General features: G+C 45.1%; 1 protein-coding gene across 1 annotated transcript in view; it reads left to right on the plus strand.

Annotated features, from left to right (window-relative positions):
• PTPN14 (protein tyrosine phosphatase non-receptor type 14) overlaps nt 1-12,518 on the plus strand; it is a 118,723-nt gene that overhangs the window by 77,930 nt on the left and 28,275 nt on the right. Inside the window, exons 6-7 of the mRNA XM_075337986.1 lie at nt 9,077-9,147; nt 10,996-11,083. Of these exons, the coding sequence (XP_075194101.1) occupies nt 9,077-9,147; nt 10,996-11,083 (159 nt within the window). The remainder of the gene's footprint in view (nt 1-9,076; nt 9,148-10,995; nt 11,084-12,518) is intronic.

Genomic DNA, 12,518 nt, shown 5'->3' on the forward strand with positions numbered 1-12,518 from the left:
TAACCCGAAACTTTGGAAGGTTGATGAGGGTGGTGGGGGGAAAAGTGCAGAAGAATGTGAAACGTGTTGTAACAATTAGTGCATAAACTGCTGGTGCTTACTAGATCCCCAAACCACGACAGGTAGATAAGATCAGGCTTCTTCTGCTGCCGTATGTGCAATCCAGTCAAGATGTTTATCTCGGTGAATTATAATCCTCATAAATCATGTCACCACGCTGGAGATTCTAATACGAGACCCTATTTACACAGCAGTAACTAACTAGCTGCTTTCGTTTTTTAAAGAGTTAACTCGTGTCATCTTAGACTTTATTATATATAATATAAATATATATATATATATATATATATAATATAATTTTTATATGGCTTTTATTGTTATACTTCTAATTTAAAAGCTCCTATAGTTGAGTGCATACTGCCACTGTACAGACCCATGTGTAGCATGATCCACGAGTCGTGGCACTTCCACTTTTCCTACTTGATAACATAAAGGAGACAAGCATAAGGCAGTGCCTTTCTGTACTGGCTAGTGAGCTACTTTTTCTCCACTACCCATGAAAAATTGGAAGAACGTACTTAAAGGGACACTGTAAGACAAGATCCTCCCTCCTTGTCACACGATTGACCCCATGAAGGTCTGATTATTGGGTCCAGATTGGAACGATGGGTGTAAATTTATTGCTTTTTTTTTTTTTTTTTTTTATTTTTGCACACCAAAAGACATCCATCACCTAGATAATCACAGATTAGCAGATCGGCTTTAGGCGAGGTCTGTAGATGCCACGATCCGGGTCTGTGGACTCTTTTTCATATGCAAGAAGCATTGTTATCCATCACATGTGATTAACAGCCCTTCATGGTCTCAAAATTTCCACCCAAATTCATTTTCCAAATGTGAGTGGCTTTTTGAGTTGTGACTAGTGATGGGTAAACCCGGACTGTAAAGTTTGGGGTACAGTCATGGCCAAAAGTTTTGAGAATGACACCAAAATGATATTTTCACATGATCTGTTGCCCTCTGGTTTTTAATTGTGTTTGTCTGATGTTTACATCACATACAGAAATATAATTGCAATCATATTATGAGACCAAAACGTTCTATTGACAGTTAGAATGAGTTAATGCAGCAAGTCAATATTTGCATTGTTGACCCTTCTTCTTCAGGACCTCTGCAATTCTCCCGGGCATGCTCTCAATCATCTTCTGGAGCAAATCCTGACTGATCGCTGTCCATTCTTGCATAAGCAATGCTTGCATTTTGCCAGAATTTGTTGGTTTTTGTTTGTCCACCCGTCTCTTGATGATTGCCCACAAGTTCTCAATGGGATTAAGATCTGGGGAGTTTCCAGGCCATGGACCCAAAATCTCTGTTTTGTTCCATGAGCCATTTAATGATCACCTTTGCTTTATGGCAAGGCGCTCCATCATGCTGGAAAAGGCATTGTTGGGCGCCAAACTGCTCTTGGACAGTTGGGAGAAGTTGCTCTTGGAGGACATTCTGGTACCATTCTTTATTCATGGCTGTGTTTTTAGGCAAGACTGTGAGTGGTGCGATTCCCTTGGCTGAGAAGCAACCCCACACATGAATGGTTTCCGGATGCTTAACAGTTGGCATGAGACAAGACTGGTGGTAGCGCTCACCTCTTCTTCTCCTAATAAGCTGTTTTCCAGATGTTCCAAACAATCGAAAAGGGGATTCATCTGAGAAAATGACTTTCCCCCAGTCCTCAGCAGTCCCCTCCCTGTACCTTTTGCAGAATATCAGTCGGTCCCTGATGTTTTTTCTGGAGAGAAGTGGCTTCTTTGCTGCCCTCCTTGAAACCAGGCCTTACTCAAGCAGTCTCCGCCTCACAGTGCGTACAGAAGCACTCACACCAGCCTGCTGCCATTGCTGAGCTAGCTCGGCACTGCTGGTAGTCCCATCCCGCAGCTGAAACAGTTTTAAGATACGGTCCTGGCATTTGCTGGTCCTTCTTGGGTGCCCTGGAGCCTTTTTGGCAACAATGGAAGCTCTCTCCTTGAAGTTCTTGATGATGCGATAGATTGTTGACTGAGGTGCAATCTTTGTAGCTGCGATACTCTTCCCTGTTAGGCCATTTTTTTGCAGAGCAATGATGGCTGCACGTGTTTCTTTAGAGATAACCATGGTTAACTGAAGAGAAACAATGATACCAAGCACCAGCCTCCTTTTAAAGTGTCCAGTGGTGTCATTCTTACTTAATCATGACTGATTGATCGCCAGCCCTGTCCTCATCAACACCCACACCTGTGTTAATTGAACAATCACTAAAACAATGTTAGCTGCTCCTTTTAAGGCAGGAATGCAATGATGTTGAAATGTGTTTTGGGGGTTAAAGTTCATTTTCTTAGCCAATATTGACTTTGCAAGTAATTGCTGTTAAGCTGATCAACCTTTATGACATTCTGGAGTATATGCAAATTGCCATTAGAAAAACTGAAGCAGTAGACTTTGTAAAAATTAATATATGTAGCATTCTCAAAACTTTTGGCCATGACTGTACATACTGGATACCTAGCATCCGTTGTGCACAGACCACAGAGTTCTTGGAGAACTCCGCGTAACTATCTGGATTCGGCCATCCAGATAATGAAAAGAAAATGGAGAATAAAGCAGGAGCATTATACTTAGTCTCCCACGTGGCTGTAACACTACTTCTGGGTCCGCTCTTTAACCCTCATGAATATTCACTGCTTCCCCCACCCACCGGCAGTCCGAGCGTCTGATTAGTTGCAGTCAGACTGCGCCCCCATCCTGTGTGACAGCGTCTGTGATTACTTGTAATCATACACACTGTCTGCGTACCTACAGTGATGGAAAAATAAATACTTTTTAAAAAAAAAAAATGGCAAAGGGTCCCCTCATTTTAGAATACCCTGCACAGATAAAGCATACAGCTACAGGCTGCAGCCCCCAGCCGTGCGCTTATCTTGGCTGTGTATCAAACTAAGAAGAACCACATGCTGCTTTTTTGTGATTTTAAATACGGTAATTAAAAAAAAAACAAAAAAACACCCCTGCAGGTCTGACGTAATCCACACAAGGTCCCACAACACTTCCAGCACTGCCACATCTGAAGCTCACAGTGAGTGCCGCTGTGAGGCAGCAACTAAAGTGAGCCGTGTGATCAGCAGTGACGTCACTCAGGTGATTTGAGATGACACCTGGAGGACTCCAGCTGTGGCCGCGGCAAACCTGAGTGACATCACCGCTGATCGCAGCTCAGTCTCTGCCTGAACCTCACAGCGGGCAGTCATGTTCTATGGTGCTTGTTGTGAGCTTCAGATGTAGCAGTGCTGGAAGCAACGTGGGACCTCATGTGGATTACGTCAGACCTGCAGAGGTGTTTTGGGGGTTAATAAAGTGGTGAAACGGTGTTTTTTTTGTCTTATATTTCAAATAAAGGATTTTTTGGTTGTTTTGTGTTTTTATTTACTTTCACTTACAGATTAGTGATTGGGGGGGGGTTCATAGACCCCTTACATTACTAATCTAAGGCTTAGTGGCAGCTGTGGGCTGCCATTAACTCCTTATTACCCCTATAACCACCACACCAGGGCAATTGGGAAAAGCTGGGCAAAGTGCTGGGACTGTGGCCTCTAATGGATGCGGTAATTCCGGGCAGCTGCAGGCTGATATTTTTAGGTTTGGGAGCACCCAATAACCATGGGTATCCCCAGTCTGAGAAAATCAGTCCTCGGCTATTGGGATTTAGCTGTGCTGGGTATCATAATATTGGAGGATCCTGCGCCAAATTTTTTTTTTTTATTTATTTTACTGTACGATATAGACCCGCACACTGGCATCTGATTGGAAGCGTCAGACATGCTGTCACTCAATGTGGGGGCTTGTCTGACTGCAACCATTGATAGCCACCGGTGGGTGGGGGAAGCAGTGCATATTGCGTGAAGGTAATGAGCGGCCCGGGAAGTGAATGAGAGGCCAAGGGAAAAAAATAGCCTTCTACGTTTTCTAGTGGACACCACTTCAGGAAACGCTCCTTTTGTGGGGGCAATTTTTGGAGATTTCCAAAACTGTTTCAAAGAAGAAAAAAAAAGCTCTTAAGGCCTCGTCACACACAGGGATAAATCTTTGGCAGATCTGTGGTTGCAGTGAAATCATGGACATATTGTTCCATTTGTACACAGCCACAAACCTGGCACTGATTGTCCACAATTTCACTGCTGCCACAGATCTGCCACAGATCTGCCACAGATCTGCCACAGATCTGCCACAGATCTGCCACAGATCTGCCACAGATCTGCCACAGATCTGCCACAGATCTGCCACAGATCTGCCACAGATCTGCCACAGATCTGCCACAGATCTGCCTCTGTGTGTGACAGGGCCTATAGAAGAAGGGGAGGAAGGAAAAAAAAAAAAAAGTGCAAAAATCAGATCTTGTACTTAAGAGAATAGGTTGATTATGGCTGATCTTTGTACGAATTTGTAGCACTTTAAACTGCACATCACTGGCAGAAGTACAGAAGTGATACTTGCGGGATTTTACAGTTTACAAGTCAAGACACGTGAGCATGGCATCAGAGCCCTGCAATATTAGGATTGGATCTACTATTAAAAATGGATATTTTGAGAATGCAAATTTCAAGCATGTATGTACAGAGTGACTGCACCAGCAGAATAGTGAGTGCAGCTCTGGAGTATAAATCAGGATCAGTAATGTCTGTACAGAGTGACTACACCAGCAGAATAGTGAGTGTGGCTCTGGAGTATAATACAGAAGGTAATTCCAGATCAGTACAGGATAAGTAATGTAATGTATGTGCAGATTGACTGCACTAGCAGAATAGTGAGTGCAGCTCTGGGGTATAATACAAAGCTGTAACACAGGAACAGTAATGTATGTAAACAGTGAATCCACCAGCAGAATAGTTATTGCAGCTCTGGAGTATAATACAGGAGGTAATTCAGGATCTGTGCTGGATCAGTAATGTAATGAATTTACAAAGTGACTCTAGCAGCAGAATAGTGAGTGCTGCTCTGGAGTATAATACAGGATGTAACACATAAGTAATGTAATGTATGTACACAATGAGTGCAGCTCTGGAGTATATTACAGGATGTAACTCAGGATCAGTAATGTATGTACACAGTGACTACACCAGCAAAATAGTGAGTGCTGCTCTGGAGTATAATGCAGGAGGTAACTCAGGATCAGTACAGGATAAGCAATGTATGTACACAGTGATTGCACCTTCAGAATAGTGAGTGCAGCTCTGGAGTATAATACAGGATGTAACTCAGTATCAGTAATGTAATGTATGTACACAGTGACTGCACCAGCAGAATAGCGAGTGCAGCTCTGGAGTATAATACAGGATGTAACGCAGGATCAGTAATGTAATGTATGTACACACTGACTGCACTAGCAGAATAGTGAGTTCAGCTCTGGGGTATAATACAAAGCTGTAACACAGGAACAGTAATGTATGTAAACAGTGACTGCACCAGCAGAATAGTGAGTGCCGCTCTGGAGTATAATGCAGGAGGTAACTCAGGATCAGTACAGGATAAGCAATGTATGTACACAGTGATTGCACCTTCAGAATAGTGAGTGCAGCTCTGGAGTATAATACAGGATGTAATGCAGGATCAGTAATGTAATGTACACAGTGACTGCACTAGCAGAATAGTGAGTGCAGCTCTGGAGTATAATATAGGAGGTAACTCAGGATCAGTGCCTATGTAAGATGCATTTATGTAGTGACTCAGCTTATTATGTGGCTATCTTCTAGATATAGACTGGTGAATGGAGACCCACATTGCCTTCATTGCTGCATTAGTCTGTGTGTATCCGATCTCTGGGTTGGATACTTTGCTTATTTTTTTTCTTTTCAGCAAGTTGCGTTCTGTCTCCTCTGTCCAGACTTGTATGCCGCTTATCTGTGGATACCTCTCCCTCGTGCATACTTGTGTGACAGAAGAAACAAATAATGTGTGCAGGGCCTCAGGGGAGGGACTGGGGAGCTCGGCGGAGCACAATACCCATTGCCCGGGGCCTTGTTTTTCTCTCCAGCCTTCTGTCACACTGTGGTCTTGTCGTGTTGCATTCCTTGTGTGTTTTATTGCTTAATCTGTCAGCCATACTTGGCAAACCTTCAGAGATCTATTCAAGGCTATTCATGCGGAGGTGTGCGCCTCCTTTGTGGCGATTACAGAAAGGCTGTGGTGATGTAGACGTCCTTCACGTCAAGGTTTCCTCAGAATAGATGGCATCGAGCTCTGAGCTATCCTCTATCACTGATATATTACTGTGACCCCCATCATCGTCGCTGATCTCTGGGTATGGACCTCCATCGGTGCCCCGGACCATATTCACCTCAAGTTGTGGTCACCATCTGGTTTACTAGTTTCCTTTGATGGCTCACCAAAGAACAACCATGATGCATATAGCATTGGACTCTTCTTATGGTTTAAAACATTTTGGACCCCCTCAAGATCAATGGTCCTGGTGAAAATTCAAGTTGTCCACCTTGTCCATGCCCCTTCGCGATGAGTGCCATGTTTTAGAAGTCCACCGAGGAGTGCTCACGAGCTATGAAGAGTTGTGGTGCACTGAAACGCCAGCATTAACCCTCGGCCTTTTGACCCAGGTGCAATTACAGTCTCTGCCCCCTATTTCCATGCCCCAATTTTTAGGTTGAACACCATAATTATGAAGGTCACCCATCACTTATTCCGACAGCTGCAAAAATACCCTGTGACCCGTGTGCAACTGCCATCCCTATAGTCATGGCCGATGTTCAGGTTGAACGCCAAACTTATTCTCTGTGTTTTATACCTGTGAAGACTTAGTGCGCGAATTACACACAAAAAAAATGCCAAAATACAAAGTCCATTGTGATGACTTGGTAGAACTATTGTTTCAGGGTGTGGTCTTTATAGGAAGTTTTTCATCAACAAGGTGGAATTACTGGAGATACTTGGAGCAAAGTGACTACCATATTTATTTTTCATAGTCTGCTACTAGTGATGAGCGGGCACTACCATGCTCGAGTGATCTGTACTTGTAACTAGTGATGAGCGGGCACTACCATGCTCAGGTGCTCAGTACTCGTAACTAGAGATGAGCGGGCACTACCATGCTCGGGTGCTCGGTACTCGTAACTAGTGATGAGCGGGCACTACCATGCTCAGGTGATCTGTACTTGTAACTAGTGATGAGCGGGCACTACCATGCTCAGGTGCTCAGTACTCGTAACTAGTGATGAGCGGGCACTACCATGCTCTGGTGTTCAGTACTCGTAACTAGAGATGAGCGGGCACTACCATGCTCGGGTGCTCGGTACTCGTAACTAGTGATGAGCGGGCACTACCATGCTCGGGTGCTCAGTACTCGTAACTAGTGATGAGCGGGCACTACCATGCTCTGGTGCTCAGTACTCGTAACTAGAGATGAGCGGGCACTACCATGCTCGGGTGCTCGGTACTCGTAACTAGTGATGAGCGGGCACTACCATGCTCGGGTGATCTGTACTTGTAACTAGTGATGAGCGGGCACTACCATGCTCAGGTGCTCAGTACTCGTAACTAGTGATGAGCGGGCACTACCATGCTCAGGTGCTCAGTACTCGTAACTAGTGATGAGCGGGCACTACCATGCTCTGGTGCTCAGTACTCGTAACTAGAGATGAGCGGGCACTACCATGCTCGGGTGCTCGGTACTCGTAACTAGTGATGAGCGGGCACTACCATGCTCGGGTGATCTGTACTTGTAACTAGTGATGAGCGGGCACTACCATGCTCAGGTGCTCAGTACTCGTAACTAGTGATGAGCGGGCACTACCATGCTCAGGTGCTCAGTACTCGTAACTAGTGATGAGCGGGCACTACCATGCTCGGGTGCTCGGTACTCGTAACTAGAGATGAGCGGGCACTACCATGCTCGGGTGCTCGGTACTCGTAACTAGTGATGAGCGGGCACTACCATGCTCGGGTGATCTGTACTTGTAACTAGTGATGAGCGGGCACTACCATGCTCAGGTGCTCAGTACTCGTAACTAGTGATGAGCGGGCACTACCATGCTCAGGTGCTCAGTACTCGTAACTAGTGATGAGCGGGCACTACCATGCTCTGGTGCTCAGTACTCGTAACTAGAGATGAGCGGGCACTACCATGCTCGGGTGCTCGGTACTCGTAACTAGTGATGAGCGGGCACTACCATGCTCGGGTGATCTGTACTTGTAACTAGTGATGAGCGGGCACTACCATGCTCGGGTGCTCAGTACTCGTAACTAGAGATGAGCGGGCACTACCATGTTCGGGTGCTCGGTACTCGTAACTAGTGATGAGCGGGCACTACCATGCTCGGGTGCTCGGTACTCGTAACTAGAGATGAGCGGGCACTACCATGCTCAGGTGCTCAGTACTCGTAACTAGTGATCGGGCACTACCATGCTCTGGTGCTCAGTACTCGTAACTAGAGATGAGCGGGCACTACCATGCTCGGGTGCTCGGTACTCGTAACTAGTGATGAGCGGGCACTACCATGCTCGGGTGCTCGGTACTCGTAACTAGTGATGAGCGGGCACTACCATGCTCGGGTGCTCAGTACTCGTAACTAGTGATGAGCGGGCACTACCATGCTCGGGTGCTCGGTACTCGTAACTAGAGATGAGCGGGCACTACCATGCTCAGGTGCTCAGTACTCGTAACTAGTGATGAGCGGGCACTATCCTCCTCGGGTGTTCAGTACTGGTAACTAGTGATGAGCGGGCACTAACATGCTCGGGTATGCAAAGTACAAAGGTGGGGCACTGTTTGGGAGAAAGTGGCCATGTTTTTCTACTTCTCGACATGTCTTTTAAATATATTTTTTATTTTTTTTGGTACGGGCTTTGAGAAAGAAACTAAGCCCCAATTGACAGTGAATGAACTGTAGTACCAGACACAACCCAGATACACTGGTGGCGCTGTTTAGTAGTTATATTAGTGGAACTTCTATTATTATAAGGAACTGTTTACATAAAATGTTTTAATCACCAGTTTTCTCTCATGGTCTGGTTTTTTTTTTTTGTTTTTTTTTTGTTTTAGAGCTGGACCCAAGATAAGGCTGTGCTGGACGATTTACTTCACAAAGTGGCTTTAGAACATAAGGCTCTTAGGTGAGTCACCAAGTATTTTTTTTTTTTCCTTATTTTTTATTTATTTTTTTGGGTTTGAAATTCATAAAATTATTGTTTTTATTAGATCCTTAAAGGGGAATTCTAGCTAATCCACATTTAACCCCTTCAGCCCCTGGGCACTTTCCGTTTTTGCGTTTTTGTTTTTTGCTCCCCTTCTTCCGAGAGGCGTAGCTTTTTTTATTTTTCCATCAATCTTGCCATATGAGGGCTTGTTTTTTGCGGGACGAGTTGTACTTTTAAATGAAACCATACGTTTTACCATATGGTGTACTGGAAAACGGCAAAAAAATTCCAAGTGCGGAAAAATTGCAAAAAAAGTGTGATCATACAATAGTTTTTGGGATATTTTATTCACTGTGTTCACTATATGGTAAAACTGAGGTATCTATGTGATGCCTCAGGTCGGTGCGAGTTTGTAGACACCAAACATGTATAGGTTTACTTGTATCTAAGGGGTTAAAAAAAATTCACTAGCGTGTCCAAAAAACGTGGCGCACGTTTTGCGCCATTTTCCAGAACCCGTAGTGTTCTCATTTTTCAGGATCTGAGGCTCAGTGATGGCTTATTTTTTGCGTCTCGACCTGACGTTTTTAACGGTACCATTTTTGCGCAGATGCTACGTTTTGATCGCCTGTTATTGCATTTTGCGCAAAATTTGCGGCGACCAAAAACGTAATTTTGGCGTTTGGAATTTTTTTGACGCTACGCCGTTTACTGATCAGATTCATTGATTTTATATTTTGATCGGGCATTTCTGAACGTGGCGATACCAAATATGTGTGTATTTTTTATTTTTTTAACCCTTTAATTTTCAATGGGGTGAAAGGGGGGTGATTTGAACTTTTTTAGGTTTTTTTATTTTTTTTTTTATTTTTTAAAACTTCTTTTTTTTTTTTTACGGCAGGGGGCGGGGCTTACCGGCACACGATCCATGACGTACCCAGTACGTCATGGGTCGTTACCACACATATTCTTAAATGTTTGCCAAATACCTGGTCGGCTGGCTGTTTAAAGGGGTATTCCCATCTCCAAGATCCTATCCCAGTATGTATTAGCACAAGCAACTTCCAATTAGAAATGTAGTATAGTTCTCCTGATTAATTATCTCACTTACCTCATCTGCAGGGCATTGCAGGACCTTAGGTATCCATGGTTATGGCCTCACATATAGTGATAGTTAGTTGTTCATGGTTGTAACTATGGATACCTAAGCTCCTGCAATGCCCTGCACATGAGGTAAGCGACATAGCTAATCAGGTGAACTATACTACATTTCTGTGTCGCTTACCTCATGTGCAGGGCATTGCAGGAGCTTAGGTAGCCATAGTTACAACCACAAACCACTAACGATCACTATATGTGTGGCCATAACCATGGATACCTAAGGTCCTGCAATGCCCTGCACATGAGGTAAGTGACATGGCTAATCAGGAGAACTATACTACATTTCTAATTGGAGGTATTTGCTAATATTATTATTACACCTACTACATATTGGGTTAAGATCTTGGAGATGATACTACTCCATTGACATAGCAGATGTCAGGGATAAGAATGATCGGGCATGTTTGATTTGCAGCATGCCCAATCTATTTTTCAGGAGGGAGGTAGCAGCTGTTAGGAGTCTGCAGCATCTTTTCCCAAATTTCTGCTCCACAAATGCAGATGATGTAGATATACGGTAGTAAGCTGTAACTTTTATTCTTAAAGGGACCCTAGCTACAAATACATAACGTGGTGATGGGCGAGTGCAGGACGGCCTCTGCCCTCTGTCCTGGAAGGAGAATATATTACTATAATAAAATGACTCCGTTCCCTTTATTGTAGTGAGATTCCTCCGGAAGAAGCTGAAATTTTCTATATAAAAGAAGTGGAACATTTGGAAGGCTATGGGCAGGAGTGTTTCCATGTGAAGGTATTCATGCTGGGAAAATAAGTGCGCGTGTCTCTCTGCTGCCACCTGTCTGTCATTTGTTATATTACACAGCATGAACCATTTGGGAATGGGGTCTCTTCTTCCATTTATCATGGGTTAAAAAAGTATTTTGGTACCGAAGGTGATTAACATTGTAGTTTAATATTAAGATATGGGGGAATGTCCTCCATTACGGAAAATTTATTTTATAATTAGTTTCTCCTGTAATTTGGATAAAAGTTTGTATATATTTATTCACTTATATAGCGCCATTAATTCCTTAGCGCTTTACATATATTGGCAACACTGTCCCCACCCTACGGTGGTAACGCCTGAGCCACCCTACGGTGGTAACGCCTGAGCCACCCTACGGTGGTAACGCCTGAGCCACCCTACGGTGGTAACGCCTGAGCCACCCTACGGTGGTAACGCCTGAGCCACCCTACGGTGGTAATGCCTGAGCCACGATGCTGACCATTTTCCATTCCTAGAAAATGAGTGCTCTTTTGGTGGCTTTACTGTGGCGACAGCGCTACCTGTTAACCTCGGAGCTGTCCTTGATACAAAAGTCTTTTAACTCTCCCTCCAATTCCATTTGCATTGTTTCTGATCCGATTTCAGACACAGATCTAGGCGCTTGTTAGGTGTGACAGTTGCAGGCTCCCCTGGTGAGGTGGATTCTCCAAGGTCCAGGTTAGCAACATGGACCATAGTCCATAGCATAGCGGACAGGAATTGCCAGATAGTGCGTGGATCAGCAGGGTATGCTGGACAGCAGGCAGACAAGAGATTCCGGCCGCTAAATAGGAAAGGGTTCTTTACAGTTAGAGCAGACAGACTGTGGAATGCCCTACTGCAAAGAGGTAGTGTGCCGCCTCCAAGCCAGCCGTCGGGCTGCTCGGATCCGGATCCACGGTATGGCTCGAGGGGTTCACCGGACCCGCCAAATTAAAAGGGGGGACGTATTTGTACGGGATTGGTTGTAAAATGTCTGTGACACCACCCGCGGTGTGTGGTGAGGTGTAGCACCACCACTGCTGTTAAGGGGAGCCCGGGGGAGATGTGATGGCAGCTGGATGTTAACCCCTCCGTGGGTAGGGATGGATGTCCCGGGGCCCAGTGTCTCTATGTTGAGGATGGTGACTGCAGGGGCCGGCGCACCTGGTCAGACCGGGGATGTTACTCACGATTGAATAAATCACACAAGTCCTGTGGTAAACCAAGGTGATGGAGGCCGGCTGCCGCAGACGGGTATATCTGATCCCACACCCGGGTTGGTGGTCCATGTCTCTCTCCTCTGCACTCTGTGTTGGACTTCCCGGTGTGGAACACGGGAGTCCGCTCCCAGTCCTTTGGTTGGGAGCCGTGCCTGTCTGACGCTGACCCTCGGGATCTACTGGCCCTGGTGGTTGCCCTATCCCTCTCGGTGGGTGGT

Source organism: Anomaloglossus baeobatrachus, chromosome 3, assembly GCF_048569485.1.
Source record: "Anomaloglossus baeobatrachus isolate aAnoBae1 chromosome 3, aAnoBae1.hap1, whole genome shotgun sequence".
Lineage (NCBI taxonomy): Eukaryota > Metazoa > Chordata > Amphibia > Anura > Aromobatidae > Anomaloglossus > Anomaloglossus baeobatrachus.